Consider the following 23657-nt stretch of genomic DNA (forward strand, 5'->3'; position numbering starts at 1 on the left):
TTTCTTAGTATAATAATTAGTATCTAAAAGCATTCTATTATATATTTTATGTATATTAAAATTACTATTTTATATTTACAAATATTAAATTAATACTCACCGGTTCAACCAGTGACCCAGTCCCTCTGCCGGTTTCCTTACTGGGCTGAATTTAATAACTATGGTTTCATGAGTTTCCTCTTCCAATTTCAACTTTCGTCTTTTCCTTCGTTTCTTTTTGTGTCAAAATTTTCTTCCTATCGAGTTCCATGGTTGACTTTCTTGTCTTCATCTAATCAAACAAAACCTCCAAGTTCTTGTTCTTTTACTTTCCCTTCTATCTCTTTGTTCTTTTTATTTTCTACTTTCTACTCTTGATTTGGTTTTAGGTTTTTAGATCTGTTTCTTCTTTCCCTTAGTTTTCTTTAAGAAGTGTGGATGCAGCAACTTCTCCATTGTAGATTCATTCTGCCATTGTAGATTCATTTGAAGACTGGGGGAGAGAAAGGCTAAATTTTTTTTTTGGCTTGGAAAAGATTTAGAAACTTGGGAAAATAGAACTGGGCTATTTTGTAGATTTGGTTTTCCGGTTTAACCCCAATTTGACTCGGTTGTTGACCGGTTTTGAGTGGGTCTTTGCCATTTGGTTTTTTACATCCACTTAGACCAGACAACTATCCGGTTCCTGGTTCATCGATCGAACCGGTCAGTCCGATCTGAACCAAGAACCGGATAGGTGTCCGGTCTGAGCTTTAAAACATTGCTTGTAATTAGCAATAGGGGTGGAGCTGAACCGAGTAGCTCGACTCGAGCTTGCGAGCTACTCGGTCAGCAGCTCGAGCTCGAGCTCGCTTGACCGAGCTCGAGCTCGATCTCGATCTCGAGCTGCTCGATAGAGCTAGCGAGCCGAGCTCGATTTTAGATATGTGATACTCAAGAGCTCGACGAGCTCTATCGAGTATCGCATAAAAAATAAAAAAAATTATATATAAAATTACTAATATATGTAAACAACTTATGAAATTTATAATGAACCATTCTACCACCTTTATTTATTTGTGTGGACAAAGTAGGGAGTTCATAAATCATAATTCTTATTGCTTGGTTTTAGAGAACTTAATTTGAAAAATTAAAAAGGAAAAGTTCTTAAATTCCTTCAGTAGAGAGAGACCTCCGGAGTCTCGATAACTTTGTACCTTAGTTTAATTCATTTTTTGTCTTTGGTGATATTTGACGGGACTTATATTTTTTGGTTGGCAATAGGTGTTAGAAACTTGGAATTTTGGAATGTGAACTCTATGCAGTTAACATCTCAAATGACCTACTCAAATCAATATAGCTGTAGTGAATTTGGTGACTTTTTTTTACTCAAGTGAATGTTGACAAGCTGTGGTTGCCAAGTTGTGTTTTGACTTTTGACTTTTGACTCAAATCTGTACAGCTGTGAGTGAATGTTGACAAGCTGTGGTTGCCAAGTTGTGTTTTGACTTTTGACTTTGGACTCAAATCTGTATAGCTGTAGTGAATCTGGTGATTTTTTTTTACTCAAGTGAATGTTGTATAGCTGTTGCCAAGTTGTGTTTTGACTTTTGCCTAAAATCTATACATGAGTTGCTGTATAGAATCTTGGCAATGGATCTTAATAGAATGTTGTATAAAGAACTTGATCTCAAATTTGTACGTTTAGTGTGTTGTGAGTAAATTCTATTAATATCAGGTTCTCTATTTCTTTTGCTTACACGGCTATTTTGGCTATTGAGAAACTATCATATTAACTAGTTTGATACTGTGGATTTTAGAGTGCTCGAATCACATGGTTGGCATTTGTGTTGAAATGAAGCAAAATGCATGTTTTAATATGAGTTGCTATTTTATTGAAGGAAAGCACAGATTTTTTGCACTCAATTTTTGCAGAATTCTGGTTTAGAAAACAAAGGTTTTCGAGCTCATTTTACGACCTTAGCTCGAGTACTCGAGCTCGAATCTTATACAAGTTCGAGCTCGAGTTGTTTTTAATTACATCGAGTCGAGTTTGAGCCTGAAGTTTGAGGCTTGTTCAAACTCAAGTAGTGCTCATAACCTTCGAGCTCAAGCTCAAGTATGGTATTACTCGAGTTCGGCTCGACTTGACAGCATCCCTAATTGGCAATACCACTCGACCATATTCTCCATTTTTGTTACTTTTCGATGATTTTCACCTTTTCTATTTGGGCAGCTACTTGATCACTTGTAACTTTTCTCATCGTTTAAATGGAAGAGTTCACTTTTTCTTTAAACATGAACCCTAACAGATTGTCCACCCACAACCACAACTAGCAAACCCAAATGTTTAATAATACTTTAGAATCAAGAGATCTGTTACCCATTGTTATTCGGGTAGTTTTGTCCAGCGTGATCAGCAGTTTCCAAACGAACCTTGCCAAACCGTTGAAGATTTCCTTTTCCAGATTCCTTTCGCTTACTCTCCGTTTGCAACCTTCTTCCTGGGGAGGATATGTTTCCTTGTCGTGCTACCTTCATTGACAAATTTTCCTGACGAAGAAAAGGAGGCTTCTCGGAGTTTTTGAGAGTAATCACAATTTTTGTGGGAAACACTGAGAAAAGTAGGCATTTTTGGATTTAATGATATTAATTAATAATCGCGCCTGTTCGTGTTTGGGCGGGAATTTCATAATTGACTTTTGACGTTTCATAACCTCCTCTGTTGCAGTGGAACTTTTTTTTCCTTTTTAAATTTTTGGTCCTCACTAATCAAAACGGGGCAATTTTGGTTCCTCCTTTGTTGGGGTTCGACGTGAATAGCTGAGGGCCTCTTGTTGAGCCAATGTTTTTTGGGTCTGTTAGACTGTTTTAATAAAGACTTCAGCGACGAGAGTTTGGAGTTCGAACTTCGAAGCCAGAGGCAAATTATCTGGTGAGTGATCAGAACATGTATACAAATACAAGTTATCTAAACCTCTTCTTCATATGAGGATAAGTAACATATTTAGGTTGAATTAATTGAATGTAAAAGCAAATCCGTGATCAGTTCCACAATTATCATCCACTTCTTATTAGTATAGGAGGACTTATCTTGGCCTAACTTCACTGTAAAAGTCGAGAATTTCCACCATGTAAAGAACAAATGAAGAAGATAGGTCTATTGTAGAGTGCACAGACAACGCTTAAGTTAGTTCTGAATGAGGGAAATCTCATTGCTACTGACATCTTTTTTTCTGGACTTGGACTCCAAATCATCAAGATAATGCTGATAAATGTAGGATATGAATCCCCATATGGCAAGCAACATCGCTACTACCTTTACTCCGCTCATCTTGTCCTTGAACATGAATACAGCTAAAATTGGTACAATTGGCAACCCCAGTGTACTGATGACATTAGCAAAGAGTGAAGAGACCTTCAAAATCAACCCCACTATCCCAATGGAGAAAATTTGCCAGCACACTGCTATCCACATCAAAGTCATTGTATAGGATGTCTTGCCTAGTGCAAATTTGTTCATCTCTGCTGTAAGGGTCTTCCACTCTCCACTAGTGAAAAGGCCGATCAACAGGATACAACTTGCTACAAGCGATTCGTAAATCAAGAAATCGAAAAGCTCCTTAACTCTTTGCCTTTTCAGAATCTTGTTGATTGCAAATTGTGTTAGAGATAGTATCAATGAGGAAAGTGCTGCTGCTAATAGGGTACATATGAATCCTATAATATATTTCCCTTTGGAGGATTTTGAGAAGCCTGAGGAGTCATCATTTTGAAGCACAAGGAGGGCAGAGGAAGTGGTCAGAAGTACCAATGAGTTGCCAATGAAAGGAGTGAACTTTTGCGAATTGAGAAAGAAGGAAAACAAAGCAGTGAAGCCTAACTGAGTTGCATTGATGAGCGAAAAAGTGGATACAGGAAGATATAAGAGGCCTACTGAACATAACATCCCTACGGCTGCTAGCAAAGTGCCAAGAACCATATATATTGATCCGAGGACTATAGGAGATGGTGGCTTTGTTTGTTCAGTTGAGTTGTTTTTTCTGTTTTTTGTGTTATATAGGAATGGCAGGAGGATTGGAAATCCAGCAACTTGTAAAAATGCCGATAACCATTTGCTATTTCCACCCTTTACATAATACAACCTTCCCAGGAGTGTAGCAGCTGACTGGCCAAAGAGCACAAGAAGGGCAAATAAGGCCATTAGAAGCCATCTCTTGTATTGGTTAAGCAAAGGAACAGATGACTGTTGGTTTCCAATGGCCTTTCCCGCACTTTCAGTAAATTTTGATTCTTGAGCAGCTCCCTGAACTGATAAATTAACAAACACAGATCAGGATTAGTTTTCTCTACCACATTTCTCTTAATGCAGAAGAGGACATAACAAGAAGATCTTTAAGGAATATCAGAAACAAAAAAGAAAAATGCTCATGCGAACACATGAAAATCCTTTTTGCACGCTAATGCAAAAATTGTTCAATAACGGAAGGTCACATGTACTGTCTGCTAAAGCTAATGGCAGCAACTCTGCTTTTTGTACTTGAAAATGATGTAAACTTGAGACTAATTATATAGACTTGACTTTCGGAAAAACGAAAAAGATCTCCATTGGCCTGACCAGAGCTTCTTTGAATGACTTTGGCATTTCAGTTGTCGAATGTTAGCTGTTTTCGTCATTCAATAGTTTCAAATGAAGATCCAAATTGCTCCACTTATGTTTGAAGATCAGAAATTAAGAACTCTATAGGTGAATCAGTCTGTACTTCAGTTAATCAGTATGTTGTAAGCTAGCATGACACCTGAATTTGTTTTATCTTTAAAGGTGGACTATTTGAGCTTAGATACAGAAATCCTACATACATTCAATAACAAGAAAAGTTCGTAAATAAAATTAAATTAAGAAAAATACTAGTCAAGAAAATCAGACAAGACAGACACTTTATGTACTTGCTTTTAATCTACCTTGAAAACTTACTCGTGACATGTATTTGCTTTTCTTGAGCTGCATCCTCCATTGAAGAAGATTTTATGTAAGGTAGAACCAGAGAAATGAGAATTCTGATCACTTAGATAAGGTACCGAAGCATACGAGTTCCTTCTTCTCATTGTTACTTGGTCAATATATATACAGCTAGCTTGGTTTGGTAATGTGTAATTGTCCATATCCATAAGATTGAACCTCTGAGGTACTGAATTTATTGAAGCAAGTTGTAGGTTTGGACTTTTACACCATGGCCTCGTTCACATTTTCAGTGTCACAACCAGCAGTGACCATCAATGTCTAGAAATGAATTGAAGTTTGTTTGCTCAAGACTTTGCTCCGAAATTGGTGGGCTGTGTATTAAGCGAGAATCATTATTGAGCAAATGGATAGATTTTTATGAGATATGGGCTGGTTCTGTCTGTAATGAGTTGATATATAGCCGCCATGCCACGATTTTTGCTGTTGGCCCTACCATTTTTACTACTGGTGTATATGCCCCTTCAATGTCCTCCTAATGGCAAACAGTGCTAGAATTTTAGCCACGGTTAGGCAGGCTGATGATGACGTTAGGAAGAGGAAGAGAGAGAGAGAGAGTACTGGCTTGGCTAGTATAGAATCATTAGATCCCTAAAACTGGCTAGAAAACAAGGTTGCCAAACTTGACCATGATATGAGAGGATTTGGGGCAGGGACGGTCATACTGTCATCAGTATGACCGTCCCTGCACGGTTAAGGGTCAAGATTTGTCCTCAAAATTTTGTACGGCTGAGATTACACCATGTAACTCGATTTCCGCGCCAAGTGTGGGGTCCACCACTATCTGTTCTGAAAATACATCCTGTGAAAAAAAAGTTACATCGTGTTTAACCAATGTTACGCGCAGTGCAAAATAAGGATAACCGGCACAAACGGTTGCACCTGCAACCGTTTGTGCCCCGTATCCGATATGAGAACCCTTGGTTTCGTTTTAAAAAACGACAGTTATGATTCTTGTAAAAAGTAAAATCTGAATCACCCCTTATAAAGATGGTTGCAATTACGGTTCTTAAACCTTCGATTCCGGATCTAGTTTTAGTTTCATTTTTATTTCGATTATGATTCCGATTTCTTTCAATTAGGATTTTGTTCTTTTAGTTATGTTAAAACACTTGTTATTATAATATTTATTATAATAAAATATGACAATGAATGTAGAAAGAAATTTATTATATTATCATATGCAAGGAAAAAAGCAAATGACATAAATTTTATATATATATAAAAAAACGTCATTGTTAGTTAGATTGGATTGGTCTTGAACTTAAATTAGTTGTGGGGTCTAGACATACTAATAAAATGGGAATATGGGTCGTTCAAGTTGGATTGGGACTCGTGTGTTGGGTACCAACTATTGAAATTGATCTTTACGCAATAAGTATTTTTTAAGATAGTTTAAATAGATCTTACATTGTCCGTTCTGATTTTGGTTGAAAATTTTGATGAAACTAAATCTAAACCTTTAGTCATGGTTATAGTTTCGGTTTCAGAATCTAAAATTCAAATTCAATTTCGGTTCAACAACGGCCAATCCGATTTCGGTTCAAACCTAAACCGTGCCACCCCTATCTATTACTCTTTTAAAAGTTTGAAGAGTCTTATTATTATAAGAGTGCAAGCACTTTCTTATCTTAATATTTCATTCTCATGTAACCCTTTAATAAATCAATTATGTGTTACTTCTAATACTATTTTTAATAGAACAACACTTCAAGCATCCAACTTCCCCACGTAATTATTCTTTGGCAATGCTAAATTTAGATTAAAGTAAATTAAACTCACTATAGAATTTGTTCAGACTTATAATAGAAATTTGGATTAAAGTTGACAATAATGACCCAAATCCTCAATTTAAATTGAAAAACCAAAGAGTAATCAAAATTTTAAAAAAAAATATAGGAAAAACTACATGTACCAACCAAATTTCAATAAACCAAAATGAACAGCAGGCAAAAGCAAGTAAACGTTTCAAATAAATCACGCTCTTGATCAACTAAAATAACATGTTATGGTTTGCTCTGCCGGACAAATAAGAAAATAATGTTTATCAGTAATCAATGTGCCATCCGTTATTCCCCTAGTAAGCAAAAATGAAATGTCTATACCATATAATATAAAGCCTTGGAAGGGGTTTGAACTTTACATTTATTGTCACTTTATGAACTTCCTCTTTTATCCTTATAAAAATTACTTTTAGTTTAACTACCTTTAACTACACATGACTATTTTTACTTTTAACTATATAAGTATATATTTTCAACATAACTATCCCAAAAAGCATTATAACTTAAAATTATTTAATGAGAAATATTTAAAAGATTAAAGTTTGCTTCTGTGATAAAAATTTTTATTTAAAATATATGATCATAAATATTATGTATTTTTTTATTACACGCATATGGAGTGTACATTGAGCACTAGTGATAAATAAAGCCAATTACTCTCTTTGTGACATAGAAGATTCAAAAATTCTTTTATAGGAGTAACAGCAATTTTAGGAAGCATTAATTTAAAGGAACACCTTTCAGTGTATTTTTTTTTATAGTAGACACAGTAAGGATTCTCTTAGGATCTGTTTGGTTCATGGGATTACACTGAATTTGATTAATTATCCTGTATCATCCCATGTTTGGTTGCCTTTTACATATGGGATGACATATCCCAATTAATCGAATAAATCCCCTATTCATGGGATAAAATAATCTCATGGAGGAGGTGGTATTAGTCATCGAGAGATGACTAAGAGATAATGATAAAATTTTAGACTAATTTATCCTTACAAATAATATAAAATTTATACTCTTATAATTATATAACCTTACCCTTACAAGATAATATAACATGAGTGGACTAATTTGTCCCTACTAATTAATCTAAAATTTTTAGACTAATTTGCCGCTACTACTAACATAACAATATTTGGACTAATTTACCCTTGCGAATGATACAAATTCATGTTGAATATTATATAATCATACTCTCACACAATAATATAACAATAAATGGATAAATTTACCCCACTAATTATATTAATTTTTTTGACTAATTTTCCCCTATTCATTATTTTAAATTTTTTGACAAAATTTACCCCTATTAATTAATTTAAAATTTTAAACTAATTTGCCCCTACTTACATCATAATAAAAGGACTATGTTGCCCTTACCAACCTTATTTGCTCAATCAAAGTCTATTTAAGTTCAAATTCAGCCCAAAGAAAAATATTCTATTGGCTTGAGCGTGGCTCATTTAGAACTATTATTTGGATTGGATTTTATTCAATTTAAACCTAATTTAGTCAAAACTCGATCCATTATTTAATTAAATTTAAAATTTAGATTCAAAAACTAGGTTAGAACCTATTTTTAAGGTCCCAAATGGGCTAACTTTGAGTAAATGTAAATTTTATATATCAAAACCCTTGATTTACTTTATAATTCTAAAGTTTAAAATTATTTTATTTAAATAAAATTTATAAATTATTTTATTAAAATGATCCTACAAATTAAGGGTATTTTGGTCATTAAAATAGTAATCCTATCTCATTCAATCTCCAACCAAATATAGGATAGGATTATTTTCCAATATATTCTATCCAATCTAGAATCAACTAAACACTAGATGATTTGGATTATTAATCCGAGAATGATTCAACCCCAAGATTAATAATCTGAAAATGAATCATACTATCTCATCCAATACGTGAACCAAACGAACTCCTAGGGTATTGAAAGTAGCATTTTAAGGCGCATTGAATGGAAGATTTAAAGTAAACATCACGACTGCTCAATTTTGATTTGCTGTATAGTGTAGTTTTCCGTAACACACTAACTTGAGTCCAGCCCATTTTGACTGCATTTTTTGAGAATTTTACGGAGTTTTTTTTTTTTAAAAAAAAAACCCTCTAATTGTTAGGGAGAAAACCTCGAGTGAGCCCAACAAAATATCCAATATGTGAGTCAAAAACCCAATCATGATCCAAAAACTTAAACTATTAGATTTCGGTCCTTTACTTACACATTAATCGCTTTTTCTTCATTTTTCGAATCAATGTGGGACAAAATTCTTTATTCGTGAACCTCTCACATTGAACCAATGTTTACAAGTTCTTTTCCGAGCCATTTTAATGCTCAATGCAAGTCCACTTTAACACCTAGATTTCGGACCCCTACCAATCCTTAACTTCTTGGTTTAACACCAATCGGACCCCCTGTCATACTCATGATGCACCTAATATAACACCAGCTAAACTCATTGGCATTTCGGTCCACCACTAAAAAGAGAATTTTCACAGATCCAACTTCGAGAAGAATCTACTTACCCATAAGTAGCCCAAATTTACAATCAGAAAATCTGATACCACTTGTTAGGGAAAAATCTCAAGAGAGCCCACCAAAGAGCCGAATACGTAAATTAAGAATCCAACTCTGATCAAAAACTTAAACTATTAGGTCTCATACCCTTACACATTAATCGTTCTTTCTCCATCTTTTGAACCAATGCGAGACTATTCATGAACCTAAAACTAATACATTTTTTAAATATGATGCATATTAAAACAAAGATTGTTAAAAAATGTGTTTGAATGAGGAATATTCCCCAAAAATCAAAAATAAATTTCCCCAAGAATTGCAATGCAAACAAAGCCTTATCTCATCAAAAGTCAATAGTCTTGAGTGATGGGATTTCATTATGAGAGAATTGTAGTTTTGGTGCCAAATATTTGGGATATGAGCACTTCTAGCATTTAAAGTTTGGACGGATATAAATATAGTCCCAAATATTTTAATCTCTAAGCAGATTTTAGTCCCATTGATTGATTTTTGCCAATTGCTACCAGACTCCGGGCACATGCTAATATGTGCCAGCAATTCATTTTTTAAACTTTTTAAAAAAACATGAAAAACTACTTAGCCATAATTTGTAATAAATGAGGACTAATTACTCGCATGCTGATCACATGAATAATTATCTTTAGCCTAGAAATACACAAATTCAGTTGACAAAAAAAAATAGATTAAAACTAATTACTCAAGTGACTAGCATGTGAATAGTTAGTAATCTTTTATTACAAATTATGGCTAGCATTATTATATTAATTTTTAAATTTTTTTTAAAAAATTAGTTGCTGGCACGTGACCTAATTCTGATGGTAATTAGTGAAAGTCAGTCATTATGACTAAATGTGCATGGAAATTTAAATATTTGAAATTACTTTTGCTTTCATCCAAACTTTTAAAACTAAAAACGCTCATACTCTAAATATTTGGGACCAAAACTGCAATTCTCTCATTCACTGTAGCAAAATTTTCTTAAGATATACGTATGGATATTGGAGAAAGCGAAACATGCGTAGTGCTTGTACAAATTGTCTAGTTTAGCCTTCATTGGACGCATGCACTGCAAGAATATTGATTTGGTCAAACATGGAAATTTGTGGAATTATTTAGTTGTAGTATATTATTGTTATGTCATTATCTAGTTGCTCCTTATGTTCACATATAACAAATTGAAAAAAAATTTCCAATATCCTTTTTTTTTGCCATTCCAACCCTAGTATCATTTTTGCATCTTAATTTCACCATTCTTAGTTTTGGCAATGCAAAGCTGTCAGAATGAGTTTTTATTTATTTATTTACTCTTTTTTTGCCACAATAACAATGATTTCAAGACATGCATCTTAGAACGAAAAAGGAAAATGTTTAGAAGTGGGTACTCATAGATCAGTACTACACTTCATTTTTTTTTTCAGGTTAGAATTCCTTTGTATGATGAAACAAACTAGCTCGGATGTTAAGTTATATGGCTGAGATATAATAGGTAAAGTTGAGATACCTTAACTCGTATTGTTATGTGGTTCCTTCCTTCAAAATCCAATGCAACAAAGACTTGGTTAAGCGCTAAAGGCATAAGACAAAGTAATAATAGGAGCCACCCATTTTTTTTCTTTTTCTTTTTAACCATTTCTATCTCCTCGACTCCTCCCATGGCACTGCCCAACAAAATTCCCCTTCCGCCTCTGTCCCGAAATGGCTACTTTCTTTCTCCTGCTTGATTTTATAATCACTAGCGTTTTGACCCGTGCCATACACGGGGGTTATATTTCAAATCAAAATAATATTATATATATATTTATATATTGTGGTACAGAATAATAAATAAATAAATAAATATATGCATATATACTAAAAATTTTAAAGAAGTGTATGCTTAACATGTTGAAAAAAATTTAATTTATAATGATTTATATGATAGTGGAATTGTTAATGCATTTAAGGAGAGGGTTACGTTGGGTGGTAAGGTAAGAAGAGTTTTAAAAAAAAAAAAACCAATCTATCAATATCCGACAAAACATATTATGTTATACCCATATATCAAAACTTATGATATAAAAAACTAAATTATAACCAATTTATTTTCTTCAATTTTTAGAAAAAAAAATTCTTTCTCCTATTTTGTGCCCCTAAAATTGTTGACTGCATTTAGATTAGCATTTTTCATAAACTTTAACGTAGATTTTTTTAAAAAATCTCTATAATATGTGTTTTTAGAGTTTTAAAAATTATTAAAAATCACCATCATTTCTCTCATCTCTTATCCGCCATCCTTGTAACCCACATTTTTTCTTCAACCTTCCTGCCACTTGTCAACTCCTCACCATTCCCTTTCCTCCCCTCTTCCCCCACCCAACCTCTAGATTCATATCCCTGCGACCCAATATATTTAACTTTACCTACCATAATGAAAATATAAAACTGAAAATTGATTACAATGGTTGCAATTATTAGCATCTAAAAATGGAAATGAAAAACTAATAATATCTATAATACCCTCAAGTACTGCAATCAATATATATATATATATATATATATATGTATTTTAACATAGCAAATACATATTTACATATGAAGACCGCAATAAGAATACATAAAATAATTAATGATACCAAACGTTATCCTTAGTGTTTAGGTTTTGCACTCTTATTCAAATCTAATCAAGGTCAGATATATACAAATTAAGTAGTATTTTAGAGTCGAATGTTCTATATCTTGCTTTTAAACTATACTGTTACTTTTTAAAAAAAAATTTTGGTAGAATTGGTGTTGTTATTATCATTATTTTTATCAAAAATGAATATTTCAAAAAAAAATCCACATTAAAAGGCTAGTAGTTTTTATTTAGTGATTTCATAATTTAGATTTCATGAATGGTATCATTCTTGATTTTTAAATCCATGACATTATTTCCATTTTTGTTTTCTATTTAATTTTGCCCTTTTGCTTAGGATTACTAAGTTAAAAGATAAAATACTATCACTTATTTTTTTTACTTTTACTAAGTTTGGCAATGTTTCTTCTTTATTTACCCTCTCACTATAAACTTCAAAACAAATTTCTATATAAGTGGAGCCACTTCATACCTATTTAAATTAGAAAGGCATAAAAGCCACTTCTTATTTAGGAAAATGTTATTTGCACTCCATTTTTTATTATTCGCAATCCCACCATTTATTTTATCATATAACCTAATTAATGAAAGCATGAAGGGATGTTATATTTATTATCTCTTCTTATGGTCTTCTAGAAGTATTAATTGGAATAGAATCATAAATAACGCAAGGCAATCATAGATATAGATAAGAGATGGTAAATTGCGATTTTTGGTGAAATCATATTGTTATCTCTTATTATTGGGTTGGAGGAGTTTTAATCGAAGTGGAATTATTAATTGGAGGAATATTATTTGGAGTGGGAAGATGTGTGAAGGGAGGAGTGTTTGTTGGAGTGGAATTCTTATTTGATGGAAACGTAGTTGTGTGTTTCAAACGTAGACATGATGTATTTTATGAAATAAAATAAATGTAAAATGCTAGAAAAATAGAACTAAGAGTGGGAAGGTGTGTGGAGGCTTGTTGCTAAAAATCCCTTCTCAAATTTATATAGATATAGATCTTCTTTTTTAACCCTCTTTCCTGAATGTTTTCTCTTCTCACTCAACCTCCCGTGAAAAAGTATTATATGGTCAAGGTGTATTGCGTAATACTCTCATGTGCTATATCATAATCAATTCTATCCTAATAAGAGACGTGCTTTCTTGTCTAATAGATACTAGACATGAAAAATCAATCTGACTTATTTGATATGATGTAATTTATACTAATGCACCATGTATGAGTGATAGTTTTCCCAATTATTGTTGTTGTGCTAATAACCCTAATGGAGTCTATGCTGTAAAGGAACTTGCCAACAGATGGATAGATAATTAAAAAAAAAAATTTGAACCCATCAAAATGTAGACTACTAGAGTGGGATGGTATATTGAAATGACAAGGATGTAGCGATCCTAGTGATTATAAAGATATTTTAGGATAAGATTCTCAACGTTCTAGGCAAACTTATTGTAATACACCTGTTCCTATCTTTGCAGATGTATCATGTGGACCTGATCCAGGAAAAACTGTTAGAACTCAACCAATGATTGATTAATCCGAACACGAGACAATTCAACATACTTATGCCCTCCTCAGCAGGTAAAGATTACGTACATAGGTTGGTTTAGTTGAATGCAACACCAAATCATTACTCTTAATTTTGTAGTCAAAACACTACAGTTATTTCAAAAGTGTTGTTTCATCCCCAAGTCGACAAACTCCAATAACAAGCTAATTGGTGGACTTAAACTCTTTAAGTAACTAGCAGTTGATTTGCACAGGATTGTTGACGACTCAAGCAATTGACTAAAAAGTAAGAGAGCTTAGGATTGTGCATTTTATGGGTCAGGGCCTCTCCAGTTGAGGCTCTGTTCAGTTCCGTTTAATTGTATAAACTGACACAGTTTTAGTATAAACTAATATATTATTAGTGTTACCGTGAGTTTGCACCAAATCAGTAATAATTCATAGAGTTATTATCACTTTACCCCCTTAAACTATATCACTACTATCAGTTTACCCCTTAACGTTATCTTTTAGTCACTTTACCCCCATGAGTAATTCAACTCAATATATTAAGAAATTTTGGACAAAAATACCCTTTTATTTTATAGCATTGCTACATTGTTATTATCACTTTATTCGTTTAGATTATAGTGATACAATTACTTTGGTTCCTAACATTATATTCTAAGCATTTCACCTCATCATTAATCTAACTAGTATGGTCAAAAAATATTTAAATATATTTACCCTTTTTATACATAATTAAAAATAAAAAATTGGAATGGTTATTCTTCCTTTTTTTCACTTTAAGACATCGAAAAACATAAAAATAAAAGGATTTTCTCAAATTTCTTTTTTTCACATTTATTAATACTTGGAAAAGAAAAAGAGATAAGAAAGAAGGAGACAAAAAATTAGATTTTGCAAAAAAAGAAAATAAAGAAAAGTCTAACATTATCGTATTACTTTAAGGTTGTCGAGATTAGGATTGGAATTTAGTGGTAAACAAAAAAGTGAAATAATTTTAAAATAATAAAATTATTTAATTCTTTCTTATTTGTAATTTTTTAAAAAAGAATTGAGCTCTCTCTCTCCCTCTCCCCTTCCCCCTCCCCCTCTCCATCTTTCTATTTTTTTTTCAATATTAATAAGATTGCTAAGAAGAAAGAAATTACTTTGACTTTTTTCCTGATACTAAAAAGGAGAAGAGTCACTCTAAATTTTTTATTATTTTTATTATGCAAAGAGGAGGGTATTTTCTTCTAAAGTTTTTTAACTTGCTAAGTTGGTTTAATGGTAGGATAAATTGTTTAAAAAATAATTCTATGGGGTAAATTGATAATGAGACTATATTTTATGGGGGTAAAGTGATAATAATTTTAAGGGTTAAACATGTCTTTTCACTTTAATTAACAAATTCTGTTAAGTTTGACCGTTAGTCTTAGGAGTAAAATGACTAAAAGATAACGTTAAGGGGGAAATTGATAGTAGCACCAAACGTTAAGAGGGTAAAGTGATAATAACCCTAATTCATATGTACACTAAAATTATACTGATTTGTACTGAAATTCTATCAATTTACAACAACTGGAGAGAACTGGAACTGATGAACCCCATTTCCTGCATTTTATCACATGACACAATGATGTGAGTACACTTGCCTGATTTGACTAAAAGACTTTTGGGTGAGGTCAATCATCCGATGAAAGCAAATTGGAATATTAAAAATTTTAAGTTACTAGCTTTGAAAATGAGGTCTTCAACGTTCCGTTTGTTTTCCATGTGTAATTCGTTGCAAGTGTTGCATTGTTAGACCCTTTGTTTGTTGTTGCGTTTGTTTTGATTGACCAAATTGTTGCTGTATTTCATAATTATAAATTGTTTCATTTGCTTGCTCAGTTCCGCCTTTGTACTCACATTAACACTAAAATGTTATGCACCTCACTTCTAAGAAATTTTTATGCTTGTTTCCATTATGAAAAGACAGCTTCTTATGCATGTCATATGTTCGTTGTGTTGATTAGTCCTTGTCTTTTAGTACCTATTGTTAGTCCAATGTTTTCTAAGTACCTGCTTTGGTATAATTGGAGTCGATTTCTAGTTGTGTATTGTGCTACTGCTTCCATGTAAGTCTAGTTTACGTTGTTTTTTTTTTCCCAAACGATAACGGAACTTATATTGCAAATAAAATGTACTTACAACGTTGGAGCAACTGCTCCTACATCATTTCTGTCTAGACAACTGAGCCAAAGAGGGAAAGACTGTTCCCAACTCACTTCACTAATTTAAGGCAAATTTCGCCAAATGGTAACTAACATAGTTATCTTTCCTATTAATAAAGGAAAAATAACATTTACAGAACTCTTGCTTAGGCTTTTTGATGTCTTCAGCTATCGTCCCAGTCACTGGATCCCCAATGCAATCTTCTTCAATCCTATCTACCACCACTTTGCAGTCTGATTGTATCCAAATGTTTCTCCAGCCTTTTTGTTTTGCCTTCAAAAGTGCAGTTCTGCTGTTGCTTCCTCTATTGCTGGTTCACTATGCTTATTTTCTTTTCCAGCCCAAGCACTTACTAGCTTACCACTATCATCTCTAGCCACAATTCCCCATCCTGCAACATCCTTTCTTTGGTTGAAAGCTGCGTCTGTATTTATCTTTATCACTCCCCTTTCAGGTGTTGTCCATCTGACTCCAGCTCCTTGCTTGCTGTTTTCTCCATCTTGCTCTTTATCCACACACACATCCCCCCCCCCACCCGCACGCGCGTGCCCTCCTATACTCCTGCCATTCATATGTTGCCTTTTGTGCTGTCAAGCCTGGACATTTTGCTTCCTTTTTAAATTGCATTTGATTCCTGAATTTCCATATTTGCCATAGGATATTTAGAGTTAATGCAATATGTTCTTCCCCATCCTCTCTTTCCTTTGCCTCCATCAAAGTGGTCCACCATAGCCAGAAAATTTTGCCTAAAGGAATGCAACCCATCCCACTTGATTGGTGCAGCCTTCCATATCCATTCAGCATGTTGGCAGAAAACATCATGTGCTCCAATGTTTCTGTTGCTTCCCCACAGCATGGGCATTTATCCTCCCCTTTTCTTGTTCTGCTTCTGATGATTTCATTTAGAGGCAGAACTCTATGTAGAGACTTCCATATAAAGTGTTTCAACTTATGTTTAATGTTCAAGTTCTAAACAGCTTTCAATGTCTTAGTGTTTTGCTCATTTCTGCTGTTTCCTTCTACATTTTGGGCCACTCTGCCTTCTTCATTCTGCATCTCTCTGGTTAGCACATATCCAGTTTTCACAGTGTATTGGCCAGTTGTTGATAAAGGCCATACAATCCTATGCTTTCTTGCACAAACACTGATTGGTATTTTTCTATTTTCTTGCAATCTTCTTCATTCAGGATTGTGTTCATTAGGTCCAGGTTCCACTTTCCATCCTGTATTAGCTCTTGCACTTTCCTTACATTACATGCATGAGATTTTGGTGTCAGAACTTTTCCTGTTTCTCTATCAGTGATCCACCTATCATTTCATATGTCAATTGTCTTCCCATCCCCCACTCTTTTCCTGGTTCCTCTTTCTAGCATTTTCCTTGCACTGAGGATACTTTTCCACATCCATGAATCACCTGGTTTTGCTTCCATTTCCCAATTAGCAAGTTTGGTCTTGCTTCCCTTTATAATATCTGCCATAAAAACCCCTTACTCAACAGCAAGTTTGGTTTAGTGATTATTCTGCAGAGTTGCTTGGGCAGCATTGCTACATTAAAATCTTGCAAATCCCTAAAACCAAGTCCACCCTTTCCTTTCACTTCTGACAATTTTTTCCACCCAGTCCAGTGTATTCTGTGCTCACCTTCTTTTGTTCCCTACCAGAATTTTGCCATCTCCTTACATAGTCCTCCTAGTAATTTACAGCAACTCATAGCATGGTTAGGCATTGCTAGTATCACAAATTTGAGCAACACCTCTTTCCTAGCTTGACTTAGCATCTTTTCCTTCCAACCATTAAGTTTTCCTATAACTTTCTATCTTATGTAGTTAAATACTTGTCTTTTTTTGGATCTTCCAATTACCATTGGGAGTCCCAAATATTTGCTCTATTGCACCTGCTTCATTCTTCCAAGGATGTTTAGATCCTCTTTTCTCCTTCTGTCATCTGTGTTTTTACTGAAGAACGCCTGTGATTTTTCTGTGTTTATGATCTGTCCAAAAGCCTCTCCATACACTTTAAGAACCTGCATCACCTCTCTTGCTTCTTCTTTGTTAGCTCTACAGAAAATGAGGTTGTCGTGTGCAAAGAAAAGATGGGATAAGGCAGGGCTTGCAATAGCAATTTTTAGCCCAGAGATTCTTTTGTTGCTCATGGCAGTTTTCAATAAGCTAGAAATACCTTCAGAGACCAGTAAAATAGATAAGGGGATACAGGATCCCCTTGTCTTAATCCCCTAGATGGCCTCACATACCCTCTTTCTCCCTATAGATGTTAAAAGTATATGTCACGGAGGAAATACAAGTTAAAATCCATCTTATCCAGGTATTGCAAAACCCCATTTTTTCCATGATTCTTACCAGAAAGTTCCACTCTACTCTATCAAAGGCTTTAGACATATCTAGTTTAAGTGCCATAAATTCATTTTTGCCATATCTTCTCCTATTCAAATAGTGAACAACTTCATGAGCAATTATCACATCATCAATGATCTGCCTACCAGGAATGAAAGCTGTTGGTTTGGACTAATGCAGAAATTCAGCAAAGGTTTCATTTGTTAACCAAAATTTTGGAGATGATCCTATAGACAACATTACATAAGCTTATTGGTCTGAATAGAGAAACACTTACATGAGCATCAACTTTAGGAATTAGAGTGATGACAGTTTCATTCATAGCTTTCAGAATATTACCAGAATGGAAGAAACTATCAATTGCAGCAATAAGATCAGTTTTAATGACATTCCAAAATTTTTGGAAAAAGACTGGAGTCATACCATCCAGCCCAGGGGCCTTGTTTGGATGAAGAGAGAACACTGCCTTTCTGATTTCCATTTCTGTGATAGGTCTAGTGAGCCTTTGATTCATTTGGTTTGTGATTGATAATGGAATAGCTTATCATAATATATCAAAAGCTTCAGGTTGACTATAGGTGAAAAGGCTGTGGAAGTATCCTGTAATCTCCTTTCAATTTCCTCAACACTACCACACCACTGTCCATCCTCCTTCAGGAGAGTAGAGATATTGTTCCTTTTTCTTCTCCCCTCTACCACAGCACACAAATATCCAATATTCTTATCCCTTTCCTTTAGCCAGTTAATTCTTGCTTTCTGGTGCCAGAACATCTCTTCTTTTTTGTATTCCTCTGCAAGCTTTTTATGTGGCCAGCAATTTGTGCTCTTTTGCCCTGATAATCTCCCCTTTTGACTTCACTAATTTTCTATTTCAAATCTTGTATTTCTTTTTGTGCATTGATTTTTAGCTTTCTGTTCCAGTTAAGTAGAGCAATTCTGCATTCCTTAACTTTGTGGTGGAATTTGAAGAATTTGGACCCTATCTGCTATTTGTCCCAAGCCTCACTAACTACCTGATCGACGATTTCCCGCAAGCGCATAGGGTCAATTGTAGTAATAATTTACCTGGAGTATTCCAGCGTCAAACCCACAAGGACGAGTTAATTTTCTACTTTAATTATTCTAAAATAACAAAATTTAAATTCAAGGAGTGGTTTTTTTTTCTAACAAAACAATAAAGGACTAATCAATTCAAATATAGTAGTGGTGAGAAAACAATAGACGCGAGTCTAGAGTTTCAAGTTTTAATCCAAAATTTGAATCAATCATCTAGTTAATTTCTTAACAAACTATGAACGCATCACACAATTGTAATTTAAATTATCTCTCGATACATCTAAAGTGTGCCTAATTAACTCCTACATCTCTCTCAAGATCGCAACTATTCAATTAAACCCTTTAAGAACTTTGGTGATATAAGTACGTCATACAAATCCTAACCTACTCTCGTGATTAGGCTAAATATGTTTATTTAGCTAGTGCGTAATTGTATATCCCTTCTTAGTTCAATACAAATCCTAAGAGCATGTCTATAGTGGCTAAGCATAAACACGTAATTAAATCAAAATAAATAAATCACAGTAAAAGGCAAGAAATTAAACTACAAAAATTAATCAAATTCTTTCATAAAAACCCTAACCCTAAAAACAATTTAATTCAACATGATTGGAAATTAAAACCATGAATTCAAACAGTTGCTACAAAGATAAGAAAAAAAGTAAGAAAACTTCTCAGTTGCTGGCTCCAATCTTCTCCTTGCATGCTCCATTGATTCACCTTCGTTTGATTTTGATCTCTCAGGAATAAATTATGAAAAGATGTTAAAATTAATATAGATTAATGTTTCCACCCCTAAAAACGTCCTAGATAGCCCTTATTTATAGTTTCTTAAAATAGTATTCGAAACGGGGTAGGATTAGGTTTATTGGAGCTAAGAAATGACAATTTCATGCATTTTTTAGATGAACACCAATGCAAACACCGGCCTAAACTCCGGCACAGGAGTTCCATCGATGACTTGACTAGAACAACTCCGGCATGAACATCGGTGCAAGTTATTGAAGATCCGCAGACAGATCGCTTCAGATCCGTGCATGGATCCAGTTTAAGGCCAAAAATCTCTATCATCAAGGCCGAATCATTTTTGCTCGACCATGAAAGTTGTACCCCTTTGAATTAGCTTTCAAACTCTATAAGAATCAAGTCATTTGGAGGTCTGGCTGCTAAGATATGTCCAAAATACTGATAATTGGTCAGAAGAACTTTGCAGCGCAACTATACTTTAGTATTTTGAATATTTGGCTATGAAAACGTGAAACCCAGACTTTGATGTTTCATAAGATTTGTAGAGCGTTCTCTTAGCTTCAAGAAGAAGCAAGAATCATCTCAATCCAATACGTGTAGCTCAAGTTATCGCCAAAATATTGAAATATGTCGTTCCTATGAAACCTCTTCCTCTTGACTTTTTCCTCTTTCATTACTTCTTCGTGCCACATTTTTAGTCCGTTTTCCCTCCAATTGAACTTTTCACTTATTAAAACAATATAAGAGCAAAATTAAGTAGTTTCTATTTAAGATAAAGTTCAAATAACATGGTTAACTAGCAACTTATACCCATAAATGCACTACCATTTATACCCTATCAAATTCCCCCATACTTAGTCTGTGCTTATCCTCAAGCACAAGAACAAAATCCACTAAATACAAGCAATGGCTATATTCAAGGCTATTATTCTCAAAGCAATCATTCTAAATAAGTGTCAAGTGTCAATAGTGAAAACCAAAGGAACACTTGTTCGGTTAGCTTTTAACACCATCAACTATTTCAACTCCCACTAACTAAATTAGAGATATAAAATATTTAACAAGCATTGCCTTGCAAACAGCCCAACTATTAAGCAAAATTTCAGATATATAACTATATGGATCCACAGGCTATTAGGTTAATTCTCATATATTTGTTTCCTTCTTTTTTTCTTTATTTTTCTCTTTTTTTCTTCAAATTCCCCCATATTTAAGCTTTTTTATATTTTTAACAAGGGGAATGTACTTAATTCTCAGCCGTTTAATCCTTTTGACGCAAAGTCCAACATCTCCTAAATAAAAAAGTCTGGTTATTCAACTTCACCGCTAAAGAATCACATACTCATAACTATCATCACTTTTTGACGCGAAGATCGATATTTTTGTGTGAAGACCCCCGGTTACTAGGTAACGATAACTAGCGGAGTACAGTCAAATTAATAAAATAAACATTCAACACCAACAATAACATAAAACCATGCTTCATTTCTCATTATCATGGAGAACTAAGATTAATAATCAAGCCAAATTCACAAGAAAAATGCTAGAAAAATATTACAATACCTAGAAAAGTTAGTCAAAAGTTGAAAATGTTTCAAAATACCAAATATTCACCAAAGAAACACTCTAACATAACACTATTTAACACTGAACATATAAATAAATTTTAATAATAATAAATCTTGAAATATAAGCCATTGTATATCCAAGAATGAACAATAAGAACAAAATTTTGAAAATTTTAACCAAAAATTTCACTTTAGTACTCTTTCACCCGTTCCTCACACTTAAGACAACATTGTCCTCAATGTTGGAGATAAAATAAAGAAATAATAACAAGAAAAGAGCTGAAAGTGAAATTCCCCTGATAACAAATAGAGAGCCAAAGATCAAGTGGGGTAAGAGAAGTTGCGTTATCATCTAATAGTCAAGTTCATATAGCCATCCTACCAACCTATAAAAAGACAAATAAATACTACAAATAGGAGTTAAATACACCACCAAATAACCCAAACTAGAAAGCAATAAAATCCTAAGAAAATAAACACCACCATTAATCCCAAAAACAAGGAAAATATTAAATAAAATTAGAAAGAAGTCGGGTTGCCTCCCAATAAGAACTAAGTCTTATGTCTTCAGTCAGACAAAGCCTATAAGTTCAAGGAAGATGAAATGATTCAGACATTTGCACTTCCTCTAATTTATGTGCCTGCAGTACTGCATAACTGTTCACATCTTGCACTTCTGGACCGCCAAAAAAGAATATGAACAATGATCATGCAAAGGCAAAAATCCCATATGCTGCTCTAAGACATATTTTTCACCATACAAATCGTCAGTAGTAGCAATATAGGAACAAGATTCCTCATAAGAAGGATACTTTAAGGGTTCAAAAATGTTAAATTCTTCTTTCTCTTTACCAACCCTCAGAGTTAATTTTCCGTAGCACTACACTACATTTCTCAATAAGAAACACCTCTACAAAGTCTTCTAATTTCTTTTTTTTAGACATTATTCTCTTCAAGAACTTTGCATAAGCAAGTATATTAGCAAGAACTTCAAAAAAAGGCATGTTCACTTGAAGTTTCTTGAGCATCTCCACAAACTTTTGATATTGCTCATCAATTGCCTTTTTCTTAAGCCTTTGGGGAAAAGGGATGGGCGGCACATAAGCTTTCACCTCAAGCACCTTCATATGTTGATTGTCTTCACCTTGAGTCTTTTCACCTGAACCATTCTTCGAATCACCAGTTCCTGCACTTTCAATAGCAATTCCGCTCCTATCTTGCTTTTCACTTGATTTAGTCTTGGACTCAATGATAGGATCATTCAATACTTTGCCCGAATAAAGAGTCACAGCCATAGTAGTTTCTTTTGGGTTCACCTCAGTAGTATAGGGATGTTTGCTTGGCTCCCTTTCAGTCAGCGCCTTAACCAATTGGCCTACTTGTCTCTCCAAACTTTGAATAGAAGCTTGTTGAGATTGAGTTATTTGCTCCAGTTTCTGCATGTATTGTAACATCATGGTTTCAACACTTGGCTTCTTTTCTTGAGCAGGTGAAGGCAAATATTGGGATCCCTACGACTGACCTAGGAACCTAGGTGGTCCCATAAGGGTGATCTCTTGATTTCTCCATGATAAATTATTAAGATCTCCATGATTCATGATAAATTAGGGAGATTTCTCCACCCCTTATTATATGTATTAGAAAAGAGATAATTCATTTGATAACATGGCTCTAAAGACTAAGTTTCACATTTTAGCAATAATTGCATCTGATGCATTTGACGACTCAATTCGGCCACTTGTGAACCCAAATCCTTAGAACTAGACATTTCATGAACACTTTCTCTTTTACCTCAACTTGCCTTTTGTTGAGAGTTACTAGCAAGTAACTCGTATATTACAACCAATTCTTCCGGAAGTTTATCACCAATGTGCCCCCTCCTGTAAAATCTACCATGTTTTGAGTCGTGAAAGTCAGCCCATCGTAGAAAAACTGTACTTGTAGAACCAACAAATACTGGTGATGAGGATATTGAGCAAAAGTACCAGCTTAAATTGTTCCCAAGCTTTGTGAATGGGCTTTCCCTCCATTTGAGCAAAGGAGCAAATCTTGGTCCTTAAATCAATAGTTTTCTGCGGAGAATATTACTTGGTTCCAAAGATATTGTAAACATCTTCCCAAGTTCTCAAGGATCTCTCAGGTAAGTTTAGCAGTCAAGATTTAGCACGATCCTTGAGACAATAGGGAATACACCTCATTCGTAGATCATCTTTTGATATCCCACTCAATGAAAAAGTTTGCACCATTGAGTAAAATTTTCGGATAGAAGATAGCGGGTCTTCATTAGGTAGACCATGAA

At 34.0% G+C, this 23657-nt stretch overlaps 1 protein-coding gene across 1 annotated transcript; it reads right to left on the minus strand.

The window, feature by feature from the left end:
• Positions 1-3003: 3003 nt before the first annotated feature.
• LOC113783680 (purine permease 21-like) lies at positions 3004-5077 on the minus strand. The gene is made up of 2 exons (XM_027329883.1): positions 4934-5077; positions 3004-4269 (listed from the first exon to the last, which is right to left on the minus strand). The coding sequence occupies exons 1-2, from the start codon at positions 4971-4973 to the stop codon at positions 3149-3151; spliced, it is 1161 nt and encodes a 386-aa protein (XP_027185684.1). The 5' UTR covers positions 4974-5077; the 3' UTR covers positions 3004-3148.
• Positions 5078-23657: the final 18580 nt, after the last annotated feature.

The sequence above is a fragment of the Coffea eugenioides genome, chromosome 9 (genome assembly GCF_003713205.1).
Source record: "Coffea eugenioides isolate CCC68of chromosome 9, Ceug_1.0, whole genome shotgun sequence".
NCBI classification, from domain to species: domain Eukaryota; kingdom Viridiplantae; phylum Streptophyta; class Magnoliopsida; order Gentianales; family Rubiaceae; genus Coffea; species Coffea eugenioides.

Excerpts from the sequence above, each read along its gene's own strand:
- LOC113783680 (XM_027329883.1), bottom strand. The coding sequence starts at position 4,973 with ATGGAGGATGCAGCTCAAGAAAAGCAAATACATGTCACGA. Across the intron at positions 4,270-4,933 it reads AAAGCAAATACATGTCACGA|TTCAGGGAGCTGCTCAAGAA; the intron begins GTAAGTTTTCAA and ends TTAATTTATCAG.